Source organism: Ochotona princeps, chromosome 26 (assembly GCF_030435755.1).
Source record: "Ochotona princeps isolate mOchPri1 chromosome 26, mOchPri1.hap1, whole genome shotgun sequence".
Lineage (NCBI taxonomy): Eukaryota > Metazoa > Chordata > Mammalia > Lagomorpha > Ochotonidae > Ochotona > Ochotona princeps.
This window is the reverse complement of record NC_080857.1, coordinates 6,780,321-6,804,610: the sequence shown is the minus strand read 5'-3', so window position 1 is coordinate 6,804,610 and position 24,290 is coordinate 6,780,321. Positions and strand designations below refer to the sequence as shown.

Genomic DNA, 24,290 nt, shown 5'->3' with positions numbered 1-24,290 from the left:
CTGAGGTCTTCTTCATCAGCCTCAAACTTAACAATAATCTTTTTGCTCCAATTTCCAACCCGCTTCCTTTGGCAATGTTTAAACTTCCATGGTGGATTTGATGGATCTCATTGGGGAAAGCCTTTTCTTGATTCTTCTATTTTACCCCTGTAATCTATCTTTTTAAAAGTTTCACATGGCCATAAAGCTCCTTTTATTTGAAAGGCAGGGTTAGAAAGGCAGGCGAGACAGAGAGATCTTTCATCTGCTGATTCACTCCCCAAATAACCACCACAGCCAGGGCTGGGCCAGGCCAAACCCAGGTACTTCTTCTGGGTCTCCCACATGGGTGCCATCCTCTGCGGCTTTCCCAGGCCCATCAGCAGCAAGCTGGGACTGAAGTGAAACATCCAGGATTCCAACCAGCCCCTATATGGGACACTAGCGCGGCAGGCAACGGCTTAACCTACATCACAAGGCCAGCCCTGATAATAAAGCTCTTCCATGCTCAAGTCCCCTGCAGATTGAATTCTTGATTACCATTCCAAAAAACCCTCCCTGGGAATCTCTCTGAAGAGAGTCACCAGTTGCTGAAGTGAGACAGGGCCTGTCAATGTCTCCATCCTTTAATGCTTGCAGATGCACACAGTGAAACTACTCGCCCAAATGAAGAGAGACAAGGAAAAGGCGTTTACCCTAGTCAACTTCTGTGAATGCCCTGGGAATCCGAGCCGAGAAGGACAGCAACCTGCCACCTTCAATGCCAGCAGGTCCTCTTTTGATTCTGATACAAGCAAGGAATCAAAACTGGATCCACATAGCTCACAGGACTGCACGGCCTAAGGGCTCCCCTGTGACTCAGGGCTCCCGTGCACAGGCTGCAACCAGGGTGATGCTCCTGTGCAGTGCCAGCTTCCCCGAGGGCCAGGGCTGCTGTCAACTCGTTTACAGGAATCAACTGGTCCTTATAAAGATGCCAGTGTAACCCTCATTTCATACACGGAGTAGTGAGGCCACCAGCCCGGGATCACACAGCCAGGAACTTCACCCAACCAGGCAGCATTCTTCCCTCCCTCACCTGCAGCCTCTGCCCCTGCAAGGGAGAGGTGTGGGCAGGATGTAGAAGCAGTCCTCAGGGCGGTAAGGAGAGTTGGAAGTGCTCCTTCCAAGCACTCGCTCAGTGGGGACCTGCATGGCCAGGGAGCAGCAGAGGGTCTGAGAAGTATGCTCCCAGCTGGGCCTCAGGGAGCATTGAACAAATGCTTCTCTAAAGCAAGCAGGCAGCATCCATGCCTGGCCACGCAGTCCCCAGTAACTAGGAAGCCGCTGTTGTCATCACTGCTAACATGAAGCGACAGGAAGAAAAATAACTCCCAGGACCAGGATAAATATCACAGGCCCTTTGCAGCATTTTACCATCTTGGGTCCCAAAACAGAGGCCCTGACATCTCTGAGCAGACAACAGCTAAGCCCAAGCACCCTTCCCGGGCAAGGAAGGCCCTGGGGGAGGCAGAGCAGACAGACTGGGAGACCTATGGCCCCACATTCCATTCTGATCCAGACTCTGCCACCAGCTGGCCATCTTTGCCAGGAAAGGCCACACATCTTGAGCATGCCCAGTGTCTCCACCCCTACGGGGCATGCAGCCACGTGGACCTACAGAGTAGTGGTGTCATCTACCACAGCAGCCGACTCAGGTGCCGGTAGCAGCAGTGGCCACCACGTTGTTGCTGTTGCTCAGCACCTAGGGATCCGGCACACACAAGCCCGGCTGTCTTTAAGAAACCAACCAAGTGGGCCTGGCATTAGTGGCTGAAGTCCTCGCCTTGAACGTGCCAGGATCCCATATTGGCGCCGGTTCTAATCCCAGCAGCTCCACTTCCCATCCAGCTCCCTGCTGGTGGCCTGGGAAAGCAGTTGAGGACGGCCCAGAGCCTTGGAACCCTGCACCCGCGTGGGAGACCTGGAAGAGGTTCCTGGTTCCCGGCTTCGGACCGGCACAGCGCTGGCCACTGCACTCACTTGGGGAGTGAATCATCGGATGGAAAATCTTTCTCACTGTCTCTCCTCCTCTCTGTATATCTGACTTTGCAATAAAAATAAATAAATCTTAAAAAAAAAAAAAAAAAAAAAGAAAAAGAAAAAAAGAAACCAGCCAAGCGTGGCGGCTTCCAAACAGACCAGGAGTCTTTCTCACATCTCTCTAAACCCTTAGAGATGTTGGGGAAGGTGGACGGCGAGGCGTCACCTTGATGGGGTGTGTTCATAGAGGCTGGCGGGGGGACGCGGTGGGAAATATGCTTTGGGGCTCCACTCTGGGCCCCAGCCACCGCCAAAACGAACAGCAGGCACATCCAGAGAGTTCTTCAACCTTCTCCCACTTGGCACATTCTAAAAGCAATGGCTCAGGTCACAGGGTCCACCCACAGACCCCTGGCTTGTCTCTTGCATGCTTATTGGGGACGAGAGAGGACACCCTGCTGGCTGCAGGTCAGGATGCTGTGTGTGGACAGGAATCAGATGTGGATGGGAGAGGATCCTTTGCTGCAAAATCAGCGCAGCCACTGTGCAGCAAAATAGCACCTCTAAAAGTAGCTCCAGTAGTGATCACCCCAGCGGGCTCCCCCACACAGCTGCAAAGAACCACAGGGGACCTCCCAAAACCTTCCTTCACAAAACAAGCTCTAGCTCCAGCTCACCGGCAGGCGAAAACACAAAGGATCCACACACTTCCAGCCAGCCATCAATCAGAACAGGTGCTCGCAGGACCTGCATCCTAGAGCAGCAGCTGTCCACCAGCAAGCCTGCAACCACACCACCTGTGTCCACACGCCCCGTGCCCCAGGCAGGCATTGTCAATCAACTGCCAGCCTCACCCATTCACAGATTAACAAGGCGACTGGCAATTTCAAGGGCCTAAACCACCGTGGCTTGTGACACCAGTTTCCCCTGAGCAAAGTTTGAGTCCCCGCTGCTCCACTTCTGACTAGCTCCCTGCTAATATACCTGGGCAAACAGCAGGGATGGCCTACGTGTTCTGGCCCCAGCATCCATTTGGAAAACCTGAATGGAGTTCCTGACTCCTGGCTTCAGCTTAGCCAAGCCCTGGCTATTGCTACCATTTAGGGAGTGAACCACCAGATGGAAGAGCCCTCTTTCTTTGCCTTTCAATTAAACAAAAGTTTAAACGAATGAAAAAAACAAACAACCCAGGCAGCCACAGCCAATCAGCCAATGAGAAACATGACCCCCTAGCCTCTCCTGAATCCCCCACATCCTCCATTTGAGGTATAGGGAAATTGGGCCTACAGAAAAGCTCAATGTGGAACATACAAGGTCTCAGATGAGGTAAAGCTTCCAGAAACTACCTCCCCACCCCAAAACAAACCTCAGCTGCCCGCTAAGTTTCAACCCACAAATTACATCCCCCAAGCCTGCAGAAGTCAGGAGAAACAGTGCAGCCAGCAGCGGTTGGAGCTGCTGAACACAGGTCCCCAGCTCCACACAGCCTCCCAAACCACACAGGGTCCAGGCTCAGTGAGTCCTCCACTGGCCCCTCTGGGCCTGGATCACTGGCCCAGCCCCACCCATCCATCCATCCATCTTTCCCACTCCCTCCATTCAGCTTTCTTTCTGCGGCCACAGAGCGCTTGACCCAAGCCAAGCACCACAGGCAGGCAGGTACCACAGGGGACCACACAGGATAACTAGCTGATGGCCGCTTCCCCTCATACCCATAGCTCAAACACCGCCATACCCTCCAAGACTCCCAAACCCACTTTCTCCCTCTCACCCACTCCCCTCACCAGCAAGGCTGCAATGACCACCCTAACCTTGGCCCGGGCCAAAGACAAGAAACAAGTGAGGATGGGGGCGGCGAGGACTAGGTCTGTACTCACCTGCACGACTTCAATCCCACGCTTCCTGCAGAGAACAACAAACAAAAAACAAGTGTTACCCAGCAGGTAGGAGGCAATCTTTCCAGAAGATTCTACAGAGCCCATGGTGATCAGGGGAGAACTGGTGGCACCTGAACTTATAGGTCAGGTTCATGAGTCCCTAACCCACCAGGCACGTGCGGCGGGGGTCCTGCAGGGCCACTGGTAGCTGTCTCCCCCTCTGAAACCCGGCCCAATTCCCACTGACACAGTCCCAGTCAGACCATTCCAAGACCCTTCCCAACACTGACTCATCCCTACTTATATCCAGCCCTGCCCGTGGCTTCCCAAGTCTACCCCGGCCTAGCTCACACACAGGCAGGCAGCCAAGGCCTTCCCAGACCCCCATCCTCACAGCACCTGGCCAAGCCAGGAACACAGCTGCGGTCACACATGTAACCAGCCCAGCAGCACCTGAGCGGGCCCTCCAAGGGCAGGAAGACCCACGCCCAAGACAGCAGGCCACCGCAGCAGTGCTCAGCTGTCCCCCACTCCCCGCCAGCACCATGACAGGACTCTGAGCCATGGGCACCCAGGCTGAGAACCACAGTGCCGGAGTTCAAAGGGATGGGCCACCAGGGCCCATGCAAAGGGGACAGACAGTATGGCGAGGAATCTGGGCCACCCCACACCACCTCAAGCACCTGTGAAAGCCTCACAGCCCCCTCCTCCTTGGTCAACCATCCGCCCACTGCTGAGGTAAGAAAATGGAAGCATCAGGGTAAAAACCTGACCCAGGGCACTGGACCTGCCAGAGGGGAGCTCTCCACCCCAAACCACTGAGAACGGACCACCAGGGGGTGGGTGTGACCGCTGGGCTGAGGTCTCAGACGCCCTCCAAGCAGCAGCCAGGTGATCTGGTGCAAGTTGCTTGTCTGGTACCAGGCCCATCAACCCACGGTCACCGCTCGCACACAGCTCCCCTTCCCCCAGCTTTGAAAGCAGATGGAACACATAAAACAGGAAAGCCAGGCAGGGGAAAGGCAGGCTGAGAGGTTAAGTGAGGTTAAGCTCCTGGGATCCCGTATAGCCCCTCCGGCAGGAAACAGGTCCCAGTCCTGTGCAGCTCCCCCTCTAGGCCCACTGCCGACCCCTTGCTCCCTGCCCCTTGTGCCACTGCCACAGCACCAGCCCCACCCCCGGGGGCCGGCAGGGCAGGAGGGGGCTCCCTGCACACACCGCGTTCAGGGGCAGGTGCAGCAGAGTACAGAAGAAGGCACAGCTGGCCGGCCTCTGCCTCCAGGATCTCAGGGCATAGGGAGAGCAAGCAGGCAGGCTGATGCACGCCAGAACCCCCCACACACTGCCACAGCCTAAGCATCTGGATTCAAACCCAATGGAGACTGTCAGGGACAGCTGGAGCATGAAGCAGCAGATGGGAGCTCATCCTGTGTGTCATAGAGATTTCCTCTCTCTGCCTCTCAAAACACTGACTCAGGGTCAGCGTTGTGGTGTATCAGCTAAAGCCGCCACCTGTGGCAGCAGCTTCCCCAGGGGTGCCGATTTGCGACCCAGCTCCCTGCTGATGACCTGGGAACAAGACGGTTGAAGCACGTGGGCTCCCTGCTCCTGGCGTCACCCTGGTCCAGCTCTAGACACTGCAGCCATCTGGGGAGTGAACCAGCCGATGGGAAATCTGTCTCTCCCCGTCTTCCCCCGCCCCTCCACCTCTCTGTATCTGTGAATTTCAAAGAAATCTTTTTTTTTTTTTAAAGATTTATTCCATTTTTATTACAAAGTCAGATATACTGAGAGGAGGAGAGACAGAGAGGAAGTGGAGCTGCCGGGATCAGAACCAGCAGCCATATGGGATCAAGGCGAGGACCCTAGCCACTAGGCCACGCCGCCAAGCCCAAGAAATCATTTTTTAAAAAGCTGACCGAAGGTCCCCTCAGAAGCTCTGACTCAGGGGGCTGGGACCTGGCCTGGCAGAGGGCTGGCACTAGCCCACCTCCCAGGTGTTACTCAGGAGCAGCTGTGGGCCCAGCCTGTGGGCTTGTCCACAGGGAGCAGCTCCACCTGACTAGCCTTGATACACACAGAAGCAGGATGGGAGGCGCTGGGGGTGGGAGGATGGGCTGGGGGGGGGGGCACCCCTTCCAGGTGCCATGGACAGGGGTCAGGGAGAAGAGGGTAAGAAGTAACCCATCAACCACAGGGGTGTCGGAAGTCGTCAACAGCCCGGGACTGAGTTGGACAGTTCAGGGGACCAGAGGACAATCTGGGGGGCCGCTGGACGTGGAGGGGAGATGGGTGAATCCCTGAAAGAACAGACAGACCCAGCCGTAAGCTGAGGCTCAGCTTTCCCATCCACCATGTGGGGAGGGTGCTGGCAGCCCCCCGGCCAGGGCTGAGGCAGGCAAAGGTGGTCAGCGCCCACCCAGCATCCAGCTCCCACTGGGCACACAGCTTTGTTATTTCTGCTCGGCCTCCCAAGCACCCCTCCTCCTCTACCCCACCCCACAGGAGCTGGAAGGGCCTGGGCTGTGACAGGACAAAGGCGCTGCCTAGAAACGCCGGACACAGTGGCGGCCTGTGAGCAGCCAGAATCAGGATGAGCCGGGGTCACTCCAGGAGAAGGGACCACACGCACCACAGTGGGCTGTGCCTGCAGGCGCTCATTTCTGAGACTTCAGTTGTTGCCACAGCCCTTGCAGAGGCTCCGAGCCCTCAAGCTGTTCCAGGGATCAGACTTTTGGGGGGCTCAGCAAGACCTGTCTAGGCAGAGGTATGTACGCAACACAGGAAATGAAAAAGCAGGAGAGGTGGGGTTATGTTGAGACGTCCACAGGGGAGGAAAGTCCAGGGACAGCTGGGGCCCAGGGTGTGCACCCAGGGTCTGGGGAGCAGGCGCTTGGCGGTTCGAGGTGCACATTACACACTAATCTCCAGCTCCCTGTAATAGCACATCCAGGAGACCTAGACAGCATCGGGGTCCACCCTGGGGGCTGTGAGCACTCCAGGAGTGAAACCTCTGTCCCTCTCGCTGGAGGATGGCGACGGGTTTGTCACGAGGCAGAGTCACCCTGCCAGCTGAGCACTGGCCACACCATGATAAAGGGTGGGAGTGTGGGATGGGGCACGCGAGGCCTCCAGGGACTGGCCAGTCCCTTGGTATAGGAATTGGGCCAGCAATGCAGGCTCACTGCCATCAAGGGGCAAGGAGCAAGAGGCTGCATCTGCATATAGCTCTCTGGGCGCCCGGGGAAGGGAAGTGTGTAACTCCACAGGAGGAAGCGGGCAAATTCTCTGCTAACGACTTGTAGCACAGAGGTAAGGCCCTGCAGCACACTGGAGGAGCCAAACAGCCTGGCAGCCTCCCTCCACCCTGCCTGCAGACAGCACTTCCAGGACCAGGGGTTTCTGAGCGGGAAACAAGGCTGCCTCCCTGTCCTGGATGTGCAGAAGCCTGTGTGGTTCCCCTGCCCCGAATGCTGTCCGGCCCCATCACCTGACTGCCCACCCCACTCCCATGTCCTAAGGCCAACTCCTGTGAAGAAAGGGCCTCACCCACAGCCCTGAGTAGGACCGCCTGGCCCCAACTTTGCCCTCTACTGGACTTGGTGTCAGTGGAGGCCTCCAATTCAGGCAACCCTCCACCACTGCACCCCACTCTTCAGGGTTGGGCAGGATCAAGCCACGCACCTTGGCCACCAACACCTGCACCGAAGTGACTGTGATACTCCCAAGGTAAAGCATTCAACGGCCAGGGCGTGGCTCTCCAGCCACACTCTCCAGCCTCAGCAAGGAGGGCATAGGGGATGCAGGTCAGAGCCACCTGCCTGGAAACAACTGTAGCTGAGCCAGGAAGAAACCATGGGTACAATTTCCCAACCAGGGGCAATGGGAGTTCCTAGCCCTGAGACTTCCAGCAATGCCTGAAGACACTGCTGGTATGACCAGGGAACGGAAGGCCCGTAACACCCAGGAAGGCCCCCAGAACGAACAATTATCTGGCTTCAATCGTCTACTGCACAGAAGCAAAGAAACACTGTGTGCAGACACTAAGCACTGCACTGGGACGCAGCCCTTCCTCTGCATGGACTGCCTTGCTCAGCTGACAAACACCTGCCATCCACCAGAGTGGTCCCTGCCCTGCAGAAGCACAGATCACTGAAAACACCCTATGTTGGCACTCTGGCTTAGGGGTACCCTGACGCTGGCCCGTGCCACTGTGCCTGCTGCCTGAGGCTGACAGGTGCTCCATAAACACTCGGCAAATGAGTCTCCAGCCGCCCCTGCCGGCCGCCTGCCATGTAGCATTCCTGGTTCCCTGGCAGACTGTGGCTGAGGTTGTAATTCTGAGTTTCCGCCTATTAGCAGTGCCAGGAACTGAAATGGCCTGATATAAAGACAACATATGAAATGAATTTTAAAGCCAGTGTAAACAGTAGAATTGTTTGGACAGCTCAGGAGAAGAACCAGAGAGACTGGCTACTGCCATCTCTCATTTTATTAGGGGAAGGGGGCATCCCTCCCCTGACTGCATAGTCACCAACCACCCTAAAGGATGGCCTTCCCATAGAAGGACAGCGGGCGGGCTGGGGAGAGCGTGCCTCAGCATCCGGGTCTCCCTCAGGGCAGATGCAACGGCCTGAGTCAGTGCTACCAGCAGACCTAGAATGAGCCAGTGGGGTTCCCAGCAGTGGCTCACCTTCCTGGAGAGGCTCAGGCGTCGGGGTGGGCGCAGGAGTTGGCAACAGCATCCTGCCTGGGAAACCCACCCCTGCATCTTCACACCTCCCCCATCTTCAGAAATATAAGAACCTGGAGCCCAGCCAGGGGGTAAGGGGTATACAGGAGATCCCCCCAGGGTGTTAAAACACTACATTCCACCCCCTCCACTAAGATCTCCTCCCTTCAAGGCACTGGACTTCAGGCTCTGCATCAGAACCAAAGTCTTCCCCTTACATGTCTGGGACTCTCAGCACCCACTTGCAGGTGCTGAAACTCATCTCCCGAGTGAGGGCTGGGGGCGGGGTGGGAGAAACGGGAGAGGGCACTGCAGTGAGGAAGGGCTGCTAACCCCTCCCACACCCCCACGGCCGGCCAGCCTGCCCAGGGTGGATGACGCAGTGAGTCCCCTGCACAGCAAGCCGTTTCCTAATCCTGGGAATGCAGGCTAAGATGGGTCTCCAGAGCGCCTTAAACTCCTGCAGGCAATGAGGCAGAAATTCCTGAGTCCCAGGACGCGTCCGGCCAGGGAAGAAGTGCGGGCAAGCTGGCAGGCAGGAAGTGCTGAATGTTCTAGCACCTGTCTGCAGGGGCAGCCTGTGCTGTGATGAGAGCAGCCCAAAAACATGCCCCAATGAGGGCCATGATGCTGACAGCCCCAGAGGCTGTTGCAGAGCAGTTCAGGTCAACTTCTTCTCTGCCCACGCATTCCCCCACCAGCCAAGAGCCAGCCAAGAGTCCAGCCAAGAGCCAGCCAAGAGTCCAGCCCCTGGACTCAAGACCACAGGGAGGATTCTCCAAGCTCCTGAGGTTTTGGAAGCCTCAACGGAGAGTCTGCTCATTTGATGTTCATCAGATGTTTGCTGGCCTTCCTACCAGGTACAGCCCTGGGCTGCCTGGGCATAGTCGGTAGAATCTGTGCCCTGCTCTCTACTGTGTGCACGGTTAGGGGGGATGGAAGGGAGCTCCCAATGAGACTCAGTATCAGGGGGCCAGCAGGAGGCACAGGAAGTTCCTGGAGGAGCTGCTGAGCCCTGCACACAGCCGGGAGGGAGTTTCCCAGACCCTTACCAAAGCCACCAAACCGTGTCACAGCAGAGCAGGGGTGTAAGTCAGGTGAGGTGTGGCACAGAGCAACTTGCTCAACACCTCGCCTCCCAGGGCAGAAGCCCTAAGCAGTCAGGTAACAAGAGGTGTATGTGATTCTGAAAAACATTCACTGTCATTTATTAAGAGGCAGTGTGACAGAGAGAGCACGAGAGACAGAGACAAACAGAAGAGAGGGGACAGAGATCTGCTGGCTCACTCCCCACATGACCGCACGCCCAGGACTTGGCCAACTCAAAGCCAGAAGGCTGGAACTGCATCCGGGTCTCCCACATGGGTGCAGGGGCCCAAGCACTTGAACCAACCTCTGTGGCTTTCCCAGGCGCCTTAGCAGGGAGCTGAATTAGGGGTGGAGCAGCCGGTACCTGAACCAGCACTACAACACAGGGTGCCAGTGTTAGCAGCAGTGGCTTAACTCGCTGCTCCACAATGCTACCCTCTCACTGGTCAGTGAAGAGGGGCAGGGAGTGGCAGAACCTGGACCTGCTGGCCACATGCTGGCTCTGCCTCTGACCCAGCCCTGGCCCTGTGTCCCAACACTACACTCAGCTCCGTTGGCTGCCACAAGTCCCACGAGTGCAGTGGCCCAAACACAAGCGTATTCTCCTGCGGTCCTGGGGTCAGGAGGCTGAGCCACGTCGGCAGGCCGCCTGCCTTCTGCAGACTCCCGGGAGGGGTCCCAGCTCCACAGCTGTCTGCATTCCTTGACTCCTGGCCCTGTCACTCATGCTGCAACCTCTGCTTCCACGGTCATATCTACTGCTCTCTCGGCCTCTCCTGTTCCTTCATGATTATAGCAGTCCCCACTCGGGTGATCCAAGCCAATCTTCCCATCTTGAGATCCTTAACTCAGTCTCACCCACAACCACCCCCTTGCCTACAGTCCTTCCAGGCCCAAGGAGAAGGATTGCAGAGGTTGGCTGGGGTGGCTAGGGCCTTGCCCCATTTGGCAAATGAGGTACTGCAGGCCTGCCACCCACAAAATTTGGCCACAATGAGTGGCACAGAGATGGGTAAGGATTTGTGCCCCTTGGCAGCCAGCAAGGAGTAGGCTGAGGGTTACCTGTAGGACAATGGCTACAGCCACACACTGCTCCCAAGGACCCTGATAGGATCCGTGGGGAAGGGGCGGCCAGGGAAGGGAGGACTCGGGGGAATGGGATGACAGGAACCCCAGGCCCGGGCTGTAACTGGGGGAGGGGGTGACCAGCCGACCCTTGGGCTCCCTTTGAGTTGATGACATGCCCAAGCCAGCTACCTCCCAGTTCTTGAAGGCCCAGCCACATCCCTTAGCCTCGCCCAGCATCTCACAGCAGGAATATTCTTGAAACACAAGGGCAGTTGAAGCCTTGGTGCCAGCTAGGCCTGCAGACCCAGCACAGGCACACCAAAGCTCTGTCCAGCTTCCCATCTATAGCCTGGGGTCCTAGGCCTGACCCCGGCCCCCTTCTCAGATACACCATATCTCCACCTCCCAGTGCGTGGGCCCAAGAGTCCCAGATATTCCTGTGGACAGCAAACTGCATCTCCTATCTCAGAAACAGATGCCACCATGGCTCCTAAAGCCCCGCCAGGGGCTAGATTCCTCCTCCATTCCTCCTCTCCGCTTCTCCCAGGCAGGCAGCTCGTTGTGGATTGGACAAAAATGCAGGGAGAGAATGCCCAGGGACCCCACCCCATCCTCCCCAGCCTCCCTATGCCAGCTGATGGCTGACGGAGTACGAGCATTCCCGGCAATCAGCCTCCAAATGCAGATGTAATTTCAAGTGTTCCTCGCAGTATGATTACAGCATCAGCCTCAAGAATGCTTTACTGTTAGCCCAGCTCCGCCAACCCCTACAGGCACACAGCAACTACGCAGCCAACAAAGGCGCCAGTGCCAGACGGCTCCAGGAGCAAGCTTCCGGCCGCCCCAGGAAGGCACAGCTCAGAGTACCGGGAACAGACTCGGTCCACCTCCTGCCTCTCTGGCTGAGGGTCCTGCCCAACTTTCTTCTCTCTTCTCTCTCAACTTCAAGTCCTTCATGTGCAGACCTAAATGCCAAAAGCAGCCAGGACCAATTCCCTCATAGTCTGCCTTCTCCTCTAAGGCCCAGGAACGGCGGCCCAAGCCTCGTGTTTCCTCATCTGTACGGTGTACACAATCGCAGGAGTGACTCATGGCACTGCTGGGGGGACTGAGCGACAGCTGGCATAAACACTAGAATGCAGCCCTACACAGGAGAGGGCCACACGAATAGCCCGGTCCTCCAGGCACCTGCAGAAGAGCTAGCATGGTGCCATTTCAAAGATGAGAAAACTGAAGTTCAGAGAGACATGCAGAGACGGGTTCAGGATCACCAACAAAGAACTGGGCCTCCAAACCCCAGACCGAGGTCCTAAGCAGGAAACCAGTGGCCCACCCGCAAGCAAGCTGTCACCAGGGCCCAGCGTGCACATGTGGAAGAAAGACAGCAAGCCAGGCTGCCCACTTTTCACCATCGTCACAGGATACCAGACAGTGCCCGGGGGGTGAACTAGGGGCACATGCTGGGCACAGCTGGCACACAGAGCTACAGAGAAGCCCTGCCAAGCTGCAGTGATGTGGTCCTGGCTGATGCCAAGTAGGCGGACCAGACATCCACCCAGATCCCGCAGGGACCCCCTCTACCATGGCCTCACTGCCCAGTCCTGCTCAAGCTCCAGGCGCCAAGGAGACTCCAGGGGGTGGTGCTGACCCAGTGTCCCTGCCTCAAGAACTCCCAGGAGGCCCAGCAAGCTGTCCCCATCATGAAGTCACCACTCTCCCGCAGGGCGGAGCCACCCAAGGCACCATCAACCACGGGAGCCATCGTGCCCCAAAGAAGTGTCTGGTCCCATCAAGTTGACGGCAGCTGGCCCTTCCTGCCATGGCTCTTCCTCCCTGACTCTGGTCTTCTGCATGCTTGTGGCCCTATGATGCTGGCCAGACAGCACGGGGTTCTGCTCTGGGCACCGCCCACAGCTACGTACCAGGGGCTCAGCATGCTCACTCACCAAATGAGAGCCAGGAGCTTGTGGTTCCATGGGAGTGGACACCACCCACATTGTAAGAGGGTGGCCTGGGATTGGGTCCCCAGCACAGGCACAGAGCTGGAGGCACAGCCACCCCACTATCCTGTGTGCACACTGTTCAAGGCCTCCAGTTGCCCTTGGGGGGGTGATCAACTCCCCAAATCCTCCTGGAAGGAATTAGGGGATTCCAGGTCAGGCTCCAGACAACACTGCACCCTCAGACAACCCTGGCGGACCTCTCTCTCTCTCGGCCATCCCTCAGGGGTTTCTAGTGTCTTCACTGCAGACACACCTCTGCCTACAGACACCAGGGTCTCCCCATCTTCTCCCTGCCCTCGGGGGAGGCAAAGCAATGTCCCCTGGCTGACCTGAGAGGCATCACCCAGAGCAGTGGGTACCACCAGACACATATCGCCCTCCAGCTCCATCGACACGGCCCTCACGTCCCCAGGGTGCAGTGCCTGCCCTGTATTGAGTCCCACCCAAGGACCATGTCCTGCCCCTGCACCAGCCTGTGAGGGGCAACAGCGCCATCCCCAGCTGAAGCTTGGCCATGTCGGAGACCTTTCAAGGCCCTGCACTTCTCAGCAAGGCAGCCAGGATCCAAATCTGGAAGGTGCCGCTTGGCTCCACACGCAATCCACCAAGCATAGGGTTACAGGTTCCTTCTCCTTATCCTGACTTCCAGCATCTTCCTGCAGCTGCCCACTGCCCACCGCCCTCCATGTCCCGAGTTCACATCATCGCACCTTACAGGTGCTCATTTGCTGCCTGAACTACCTTAAACCCACACTTGTCTGCCCTCAAAGAGGCCACCATGGGGCTTTGTGTACGTGACCCCCTATGATCTTCCTGGACATCAAGACTCACCAAACCCCTCACCAGCTCCATGGGTCTCACCCCTTGACTGAGCCCCCATGGTGGAAGAAAAGCTGCGTCCCCAGTGCAGGTCCACACCCACCCACCCCCAAGTATCGGGACTCTCTGCCCTTGGTCCAGGACCAGGAACAGGGAGTCTGCGGTACCTGTGGCCACTGCTGATGAGATCTGGGCAGCATCATGTGTGCCCACCATACATGATGGCAGGGATGCCAAAGCATGAGCTGCCCGCAGAGCAAGCCAACCCTGCAGCCCAAGAGAAATCACCCACTCTGAAGCACAGACCCCTCAGGTGGCTGAGCGGGGCCCAGAGTGCTGGGGGCAGGACTTTTGCCTGCACGGAAGACACGCAGGCTGGATGAGACACATGGGCAGGGCCCAGCTGGATGCTCCCGCAGGCACACTAACACACATGCTGTCAGTGTGGGGATAACATATGGGACGGGAGCTCCTGCACTCCCCCTCATGTCACGGCCCACAAAGTCCTGGAGACTCCAGCCCCAGGGACTAGCATCTGAGGAAGCATTTAAGATCCCACCAGGGATGCTCCCATCACCCTCAGAGGGCCTGGGTTCAAGCCCTGGCTCTGCTCTCAATGCCAACCTTCAGCTGTTATACACCCTGGCAGGTGGCAGGTGATGACTTAACGACGTGGCCTCCTGCCACCCACATGGGAGACCCAGACTGAGTTCCTGGCTCCTGGTTTCAGCCTGACCCAGCCCCCAAATGCTGCCATTTGGGAAGTGAACCAGTGGGTGGGAGATCCCTGCCTGTATCTTTCTGCCTTTCAAGTTAAAAAATAATCATGATCTGGCCCCGCCTGCCCCTCCACTGCCCTCCTCCTTGCAGGCCTCACTCCCTGCCAGGCCCTTTGTTCCTTTGCACTTGCTGCTGGTCCTGCCACACACATACTCTGGCCCCAGCCTCTCTCTGGCTAATTCCCTTGTGCTCTCAGGGTTTTGTCCATCTTGACCACTGCTCAGCTCCACTCCCCACCTGGCCAGTATGCAGGGACACTAAGAGACACGTGGCAGACCTGCAGCAGGGTACTGTGGGCCTGGGACCAATCCGGAATGCCACGATGAGCAGCAATTAATTCCAGCCAGGGAGACTCTCATCTCCCCTCTGTAGATCCCACTGGCTCACCACGTGAGAATGTTCTTGAACTTGGGGCTCCTATATTCTACCATCTTCCTCGTCCAGCTCATCATGGGAACTGCCACATGAGCAATGCAGTGCCAGCCCTAGACTGAGAGCAAAGCTCACAGCCCAGTCTCCTTGCTGAGTACCAGGAGCACCCAGCTCAGGCTGGGCCACATGGGGCTCCTAGGCAGCTCTCTGAATGATGGATTGATGCTCGCTGGCTGTCAGGCCCCTTCAAGAATGAGCACACAGAGGGCCAGACAACCCTCTGCAAGCCCAGCCTAGCACCAGCTGGGCACCTGCCAGCCACTAATAGGAGAGAGCCCACGGGCCGCCACTGGCTGTCACGCCTTTAGCCACGGGGTTTCCGATGCTTGATTCCCCACTGTGTCTCTGCCCTCTGCAATGACTTTGATGTTCCCATGGGGGAGGGGACTTATTTTTCTTCCTTGGAAATGGAACAGGCTGTATTATCATCTTGTTTTGGCCAAGAAGGCACAGAGGAGAAACTGGGCACCCAGACAATGCCCACTGTTCCCAGGACCCCTGACTTCCCGCCAGAAAGCAGCTCGAGCAACCTGCTGCAGGATGAGACTCACGGCTGGGCCAGCCCTGCTGTCCCAGGTCACCAGAGGCCAAGGCCCGATTACTGGACAGCAGCTAAGCAGACACATAAGGGAGGCCAGCCAAGGCCAGAAACACACAGCCAAGCCTGGCTTCAACTGCCAACCCATAGGTCGACAGGCTCCACGAATGGTGGCTACCCAAAGCTGCCGTGTTTCAGGGCGACACCTTACACAACATAAACTGATAAAAACCCTGCCTTCCATGTGACGGAATCAGAGAGGGAAGGAAGACCTCTTCATTCCCAAAGGGGTCTGGGCAGCAGCATCAACAGCAACAAGCAAACAGGAGCTCCTTCCAGCAGCACTGGGATTGCAACATCATAAATCGTAGCGTGGATATCGAAGACATGCATTCTGCAGAAATCAAAACAACCACTCTCCAGTACATTTTACATCCAGGTGTGAAGATACAGCTGCATTTTTTTTTTTAATCTTTTAAGAATCATACTGCAGTTTTTACCTATGAAATTCTACTTCTGAGATCTGTCTCAAAGTATAGGCAATGTGGGGGCGGAGAATAAAACAAGAGCAGCCAGGAGTTAACAATGGGCTTTGACAGAGCCTCGTTTTACTGCTTAAAATCCAAGCATGGGACTTGGCTGAGGTGACCATGCTCCCCGCAGCAGGCAGACAGCAGAAGCTGCAGCGGAGCCGAATTCAGCTCTGCAAGACCCACAGGCCCAAAAAGGGAAGAGAACACACAGAAAGGAAATGCAGCTGGGGGTGATGCGGGCTCGCGTGAGGGGCTGGCTGGGTCGGCGAGCAGCAAAGGTGGTGGGAAGGGACGCTGCCTGCTGGATGCTGCAGGAGCTGCTATGCAAATCCAGACTTGCCTGGTCATGGGGAGGACCCTGGTCAGCCCCCAGCAGGCCCTCGCGCTTCAGCCCAGGACCTAGAGTGAAGGAAAGAAGGGGTGAAGGGCACCCACCAAGGCCACAGTCTGAAGGCTGGGACCAGCAGCCCTCCCTTGGGCCAGTTTTGAGAGCAGAGACAAGCAGCAGCTCTAGAATGCATCTTTGGCTGGAAAAAGCAAACTCAGGCAAGAAGGTAAATAACAACCAGACGGCCCCTTACGTGTCACAAGCCACCTCTGCCTATGTGTCCCCATCCCCTCCAAACCCCCGAACCACACAACTGAGTGCTGCCCACACCCATCTCACAAACGGCCCTGCACCTGCCCTGTCATTTCCCACGTACCAGGCTGGGTCCCGAAGACAAATGGTGGACCCAGGCCAGCACATCTGAAGGCCTGTTCTCCAGACACCTGTGCAGGGGCCACACACACATAGGGCAGAAGCTAGAGGAACCTGCATGCGCGGGAGACCCTCCTAGTCCTGGGGAAAGGCATCTTCCAGCACCACAACCCTCCAGCATCGTCGCAAAGGTCTCTGTGACCTGAATGTGCTTGTCTCCACCACCCCCGTCCCCCTAAAAAAGTCCAAGGTTGAAGCTCTAAGCCCCTCTGAGGTGACATTGGGAGGCAGAGCCTTTGGGAAGTGATTAGTGTCTAGAAGGCCATGAGGGTGAGGGGTCCCTTGCAGCCTCTGCAAGCTGGGAAGCCACACCTGCCCACACTTTGACCCTGCACCTGCACACTACAGAAGCTTCCCAGGGCACAGGGTCTGTCAATGCAGTCAGGACCTAGTAGGACTTGGGAGAGGGGAACCCACAGAAGAGATTCCTGGGGGGCAGGGGGGGGCTCTGATTTCTGGGATTGCAAGACAGCAGGCGAAGATGCAAGCCCTGATTAACTCCCAGGAGTTCAAAGCAGGGGCAGATCCAGAATCTTCTGTGTGCACTGTTAACTGATACAGCACTGGGCACAGGCAAGCTACTGAGTGTGTCAAACATGGCACATGTCAGAGAACACACAGAAGGTGGCAAGCAGCTGCCTATGGGGTCTGGGGCTGTGTGCCCTCCATGGGGTCTGGGGCTGTGTGCCCTCCACTTGGTTGGACTATTGGCCATGTGCAATATTCCCTGCTAACCAGGGTGTTCCCTGTATAGGGCTTCCAATGCCAGGTTTCTCCCTTTGAGAGCCGCCTGGCCCCCAGAGCATTTGCCCAGCTGCTAAACCACCACGACCTGGCCACCCGCATTCCAGCAGCAGACTTGGGGTTCCTTCTCCAGCTTTCGGTACACCCATCCAACAGTCTGGGCCAAATTGCAGATATACCAGCTAAAGAGGAAGTGCCGGGTCCCAGGCTGGCCTCCCAGAGCCTCGGCACCAGGCCTCAGGGCTACTTGCTCTCGCAGACAGCTCTAAAGGGCCCAACAAGAGCCTCCCTGGCACCAGGTGAGGGCCATGGCAGCAGCCCATCACTTACCCCCTGCATCTAATGCCCTGGGGATCACAGCCTGGAAAAAGCAGGAATACAAGCACAGGTACTTCCTGGCCAGGGCAAAGGGGCTCACTTGCTCACTGGTTCCAGAAGGGAATAATGAAGGATCCAAACCAGCAGCCAGGCCATCTGGGGAGTGAACCAGCAGATACAAGATCTTTCTCTCTGTTTCTCCTTCTCTCCATAAATCTGATCTGCCTTTCCAATAAAAATAAATAATAAGATTTTTAATTTAGTTTATTTTTATTGGAAAGGTAGATTTACAGAGAGGAGAGGCAGAGAGAAAGATTTTCCTTCCACTGGTTCACTTCCCAAGTGGCTGCAACAGCCAGAGCTGAGCCGATCGGAAGCCAGGAGCCAGGAGCTTCCTCCAGGTTTCCCACACGGCTACGGGGTCCCAAAGCTGCAAACCATCTTCTTCTGCTTTCCCAGGCCATAAGCAGGGAGCTGGATGGGACACAAACTGGTTTCCATAAGGGATCCCAGCACTTGCAAGATGAGGATTTAGCCACTGAGCCATCATGCTATAACCTCGCCCAGGCCTTGAGATGCCATATGCAGCCCAATATTGCCAGCTGGGATGATAACCCCCCATGTAAGATACACAGCAGAAAGGCTCAAAGGGGCTAAGCCACATGACCCTAACTCAAAGTCACAAGTACCTGCTCCTGGTCCAGAGGTTCCATCACGGGCATCCCCCACTCTATGACCAGTGAGAGCATCCCCAAGTGCCTCCTAGCTTTGTGGGGTCTCTGGAAATACCTGACATCAGCCAAGTGCCAGGGCCCCATGGTGACATGCAGTGAGGAGGCTGACAGGATGAACAGCGCAGTGGGCCACACAGCCTTGGCCTCATAGGCTCACAGCATTTCACAGCAGGAACACAGCACAGCAGGATCCCCCCCACACACCTCCCCACCCTGCCGGGAGCCTGGGAATCAGGCTGCAGCAACGTGGACAGAGAGTACTTCACACCCCAGGCAGCCCAGGCTCAGCCCATACAGCATAGGCAGCTACGTAGGGTCGGTCTCCCGGCCCCAGTGGGATCGGCTGAGTCAGTGCCCAAATTTCCTGATACTCTAGGTGAGCGATGCATCCGATTGAATCTGACGAGGGGAAAGAAGGGTCAGCAGCTAAGGGGTGCTGAGGGTGGGTGGCTGGAGAAGACCTGAGACCCAAGGGGGCCGGCCTCCACCTTCATTTCCAATCCCAATCTGAGGAGGGACGAGCATGCAGCCTCCCTGAGCCCAAGTCCGTGCACGGCGACGATAGGGAGCTGCGCTCAGCACCGCATCAGCCACAGACCGGAGGTGCTGGTATTTTCCAGGGCCAAGCTGTGCCTGTAGCAGCCGCAGGGGCAGGCACTTGGCACAGCAAGTGAGGCGTTGCTTGGGATGCCTGTATCTATTCACATCCCAGCTCCTCTGCTTCCAACCCCAATTCTTGTTTTAGCACCCTGGGAGGCAGCAGGTACCAGCTTAAGTGTCTGGGCACTCCCACCTCCATGAAGACCTGGACTGGCTCCTGGCTTCGGCCTGGCCCAGTGGGCATTTGGGGAGTAAAACTACAGATCAATGAGTTGTGTGTGTGTGTGTGTGTGTGTGTGTGCAGTTTATCAGGCAGCACAGGGCAGACCCCGGTCTCAGAACAGCCCGCCCTTGGGAAACAGAATTCCCTGCCTGCTCCACCTTCCTCACAGGAAGGGTCACCCCATGGTTTACAGACAAAGGTTGAAAGCTCAGGTGCAGGGTAGTAAGGGTGCCTGCATGCCAATCTGCTGGTACAAGCTCAGCTCAGCCACACCCAGGTCAAGGCCGATTCCATAGGGAGTGGTACCTCCTTCTCACAGGACCCTGGTGCCAGCGCTGCTGCCCGGGCCTGCCCACACCAGGACCTGAACAAAAAGCCCACAGCTCTGCCTCTCCTCAAGGACTCCGTAAATGCTATCAGGACTTCCAGAACATGTTGCAGAGAATAAGATTTAATGGGGGCAATGCCAGGTTCACATCAAAGCCTGCCCTGCCTGGTGGCTGGACCACAGCCCTCAAAGGATTCATTCATGATAGCCCGGGGCTCGAGGGAACCCTGCAGTGACCGGAACCCAAGAGTGGCCAGTCAGAAGGGCACACAGCATGAGTGTGTGAAGGAGTGCACAGGGCCTGCCCTGCTCCATCCCAGGGACTGGAGGAGGCCCCGGAGTCTGCCCCGGGTCAAATGGTCCAGGGTGAGGACCAGAAGTTCCACTGTTGGGTAGAAGTAGGGTGTGAGGCAGAAGCGAAAGTAAAACTGCCACAGGCCCGGCCTCTCTGTGCCCCAGCTCGCCACCCCGCCCCCACCCTCCTGGGAAGCAGCGAGCTGCTCACTGGTCCTGGCAGACAAGGTCTCCTCTACCCCTAAAAACACACAGGGCTGAGGAACCCAGGCTGGGGATGGTAGGAGGAGGTGGCACTGGGGAGAGTGGAACCCTGTAATTTACAAGGTACTGGCTGCCCTAGGCCTAGGCTGGGTGTACCACGCCCACTGTCCCAACAGAGGAGTAGAGGCTTGGGGAGCCAGCAGCACTGGCTCGGTTATCTGCAGCCAGCTAGTAAGTCTAATATGCCAAGTTCAAGTTCACTGTCATTCTCCACCACCTATCACCCCTCCGGGTCCAACAACTGCACATAGAGAAAGGATCCTCTGGGGACCCATGTTGTGGCCGACGTCCACACCGCATATCGATGTGCAAGTTTGCATTCTGACTGCTCCGCTTCTGATCCAGCTTCCTGCCAATGCAACCTGGGAGGCAGTGGACAATGGTTCGAGTACTTGGCCACCTGCCACCCACGTGGGAGCCCAGACTGAGTCCCAGGTTCCTGGCTTTGGCTTGGCCCAGGCCTGGCTGTTGCAGGCATTTGGGGAGTAAACCAGTAGATGAAAAATTTCCCTCTATTTCTTCTCAGCCTCACAATCTATCTGTCACACTGCCTTTCAAGTACCTGAAAATAAACATTCAATTTCTTTTAAAAAGGAACCCTTGGGTTTTTCTCTGATCCCAGCCAAGTACCACGCAACGCTAATTCAAAACAGAAGCATCCAACAGCAGAGCACCAAGAGCCAACAGTCCCAGCTCTGCCACTCACGCCAAGCAGTACCCAGGCCCCCTAGTCCCTGCCCAAGCTGCAGGCTTCTGATCGACCGTGGCGCCCAGCCCAGGGCAGGATCCCACTATCCTGAGAACTGCTGTGGCCACTTACAGACGCCGAGAGCACGGAAGAGCAACACAGCCAGGCCACCCCAAAAGCCCAAAGCCACGGGTCCCCAGTGACCCCAGGCCACACACAGACCTTAACCACGCACTCAGGTTTGCCGTGTAAACCACAGAAGCAAACACCTCCCGGCTATGTCATCACCTCTCCTACCCCAGGCTGGGTAATCAGTGTCACATCTGGCCTGGCCGGTCCCCAGGAATGTCAGACACACGCAAACAGCTCCAGAATCCACCAGTCAGCACACCCCAGGACAGACCGGCAGCTACAGGCATCGTCAACACTGGGCAGCAGCTGGCAGAGCTGGGCGGGCAGCCTGGAGCAACTGCCCTGCCTCTCTCCCACATGATGGGGCTACAACAATAGGGGTGGTCAGGTGGTTGTAACAGGACTGGAGTACCCAGCATGAGCCCTGGGGAAGGTGGCCTGGATCCCTGGCCTCCAGCAGCGCACTTTAGCCCCTGCTCATCTGAAGCATTCTGTCCCAGAACCCCAGTGTGTCCCCATGCCTGTAGTGCCAGAGAATTGGCAAGCCCATGTCTCATAGGCAGGGTGGGCTCAAAGACCTTGAATCCTTACCAGGTCCCCAAGAGTCACCTGTGTTGGGCAAATGTGGCCCAACACTGACTTAGAGGGACAGAAATGACAGCCAGAGGCACATTCACCTGGCTCAGCCACCAGAGGCCTAACTGGGGCTTTGGGGAAGGTCAGCTGACCCAGGACCCAGGCACCCTATCCCACAGCCCAGAGTTGCCAACTTCCAGGCCAAAGGGACTCATGCCTCAGACTGCCAGAGCATGGCTACAGACCTCCAAGTGGGAGGTCAGTCACTGTAGCACATCATTGCTGGACAGAGCACAGGGCACACGCCGGAAGCAACCCAGCTACCCTGGGGAAGGCTCTGAGGCCTTGCCCCAGCTGTCCCCTCCTCAGAGGCCTTCTCTGAACACAGAGTGCCCAGGTGGCCATGGTCTGCTCTGCTGCAGCTCGCCCCTAGATCCACTCCCATCACCTGCATGCCAGTTCCACCGGCACCTGCCACAGGTACCCGAGGGCAAGGACACATCCAGCCCAGAGATCTGCTGAGTGAAAAAGGAGCCAGCGATGACAAGGACCCACATCACTCCCTCTTCAGCAAACCCTGACTGACCCAGTGACCCGAGTCACAAGGGGCCTTGGATAAGCTACAGGAACCAGCATGACGGCCCATCTGGCTAATCCTCTATCTGCCGTAACTGGGATCCCAGTCCCTCCACTTCCCATCCAGCCTCCTGCTTGTGGCCTGGGAAAGCAGTGGAGGACGGCCCAAAGCCTTGGGACCCTGCACCCGCATGGGAGACCCATGAGAAGCTCCTGGTTTTGTATCAGCTCAGCTCCAGACACCGTGGCCTTTTCGGGAGTGAACCAGAGGATGTAAGATTTCCCCTGTCTCTCCTTCTCTTTGTAAATCTGCCTTTCCAAAAAAAAAAAAAGTTTCCAAAAGCACCAGGCAGTTCACCAACCCATCACATGAACCTACTGTAGCTGCCACCTTGGTACCAAAAACAAAAAAAAGTACAACAAAACGCACCAACAAAAACAGCGTCAACAAGTAAGGCAGGGAAGTGAAAGAACAGAAGAGGGCCAGGCCAGCAGTGGGTGGTCACCTGGTCCTGCCTGGGTCCCAGCCACCGTGGAAGGTGGAGCTGTGCACCTCCAAAGAGGCTGGGCCCAGGAGAGTCTAAAAGGGGAGCAGTCAACGGGGGGGGGGGGGGGCAGAGTCCACAGCCACCTGCAGAACCCTATAAGCGTGTGAATGGGGAGCATTCCAGGGTTGTCCCACCCTCAGCCTGGCACCCCTAGAGGCCCCCAAAGCCAGCTTGGAGAGGAGACCCTACTGGGGAGACAATAGGGGCAAGCCAGACAAAGGCCCCACAGTCACGCAGTCCCATGGGGATGGTGTTGGCACCACAGGTGCCCACACTGTTGCAAGTGGGAAGGCAGTACTGGTCTTGGAGCAGCACAGTGCACTCTACTGCCTCACCTTCACCATGGGGCCCCTCTCAAAAGCCCCACACTCTCCTCAGGGCAAGGCCACCCACACCCAGGGTGCCTCTCCAGCGGCCAATGTGGCGGGAGCAGCCTGGGCGGGCCCCTACCATGCAGGACAGGGCAGGTGTCTGGGGAGGAACTCTGCCAACCCAGGAAGGCAGTGCACAGAGGATTTGCTTAAAAAGGAGCAGGCAAGAACATGAGTGGGAAGAGAAGCCTCATCCACGCCCCAGTGCTGGGCTACTGTCCTCCAGTGTTTTTAGCCAACGTCTCCAAGCTGCTAACCCAGGTAGGAGAATGAACCAGCGTACCACCTAACATGCAGGAGTCCTCCGCTCCGCCTGGTGCTTCCTGATGCAGTGGGGCTCACCTTCTGTTTGCCACCCTACAAGTCCAGAGGACCCTTGACAGCCTGTGCTTGCCTACAGACTGCCCTGGCAGCGGGCGGGTGACCAGCAGAACCTGGCATTAGCTGTCCAGAAGCAGCTTCAGAACTGGTACGAACAAGTAAAATGCCATGCCCTTTGACCCCAGCACTCACTCACCTAGCAACACGCACCCCAGCAAAGGGGCAGGGCATGCACTGGCTACACCAGCAGAAGCCAATCCCAAGGGGAAGAAACACACTCCACTCTTACAGGGCAGGAGGAAGCCAGCACTGAGAAAGGAAACTCAAGGGGCTGGCGATGAGGCTCAGCAGGTAAAGCTGCCACCTGCGGTGCTGACATCCTGCATGGGAGCTGGTCATGTTCCAGTTGCTCCATTTCTGATCCAGTTCCTTGCTAATGCACCCGGGAAAGTAGCAGAAGATGGTTCAAGTGCTTGGGTCCCTGTCGACCCCTGGGAGATGAGGAAGAACCTCCTGGTTCCTGGCTTGCGTGTGGCCCAAACCAGGCCATTTGGGGAATGAACCAGTGGACGTAAAGTCTCCATCTCTGCTTCTCCCTCTCTCTCTTTCTGTAACTGCCTTTCCAATAAATCTTTCTTTAAAAACACTTTCCAAGAGAAGCAGCCACACAGAATTCCTCACAGACACTGCTGCGGGCCGTGGGTGGAACACAGCAGTGGGTGCGGGGACAGCCCTGCACCTGCCCATGCCCGGGGCGTGCAGGCGCCCACGGAGACGCCTGCTGCCCCACAGCGGCTGGGACTCACCATGAGACGGAAACGGACGACTTTGCATGATGGCCTCTGAAGTCCAGTTCCACATCCACAGGTGTGAAATATCCAAAACGAGGGCCCGGCGTGGTGGCCTAGCAGCTAAAGTCCTCGCCTTGAATGCACCAGGAT

The 24,290-nt window shown here is 56.9% G+C and overlaps 1 protein-coding gene across 1 annotated transcript in view; it reads right to left on the bottom strand.

Moving 5' to 3' along the window:
* ITPK1 (inositol-tetrakisphosphate 1-kinase) overlaps nucleotides 1-24,290 on the bottom strand; it is an 83,958-nt gene that overhangs the window by 54,759 nt on the left and 4,909 nt on the right. Inside the window, exon 2 of the mRNA XM_004584326.2 lies at nucleotides 3,879-3,903. Within this exon, the coding sequence (XP_004584383.1) occupies nucleotides 3,879-3,903 (25 nt within the window). The remainder of the gene's footprint in view (nucleotides 1-3,878; nucleotides 3,904-24,290) is intronic.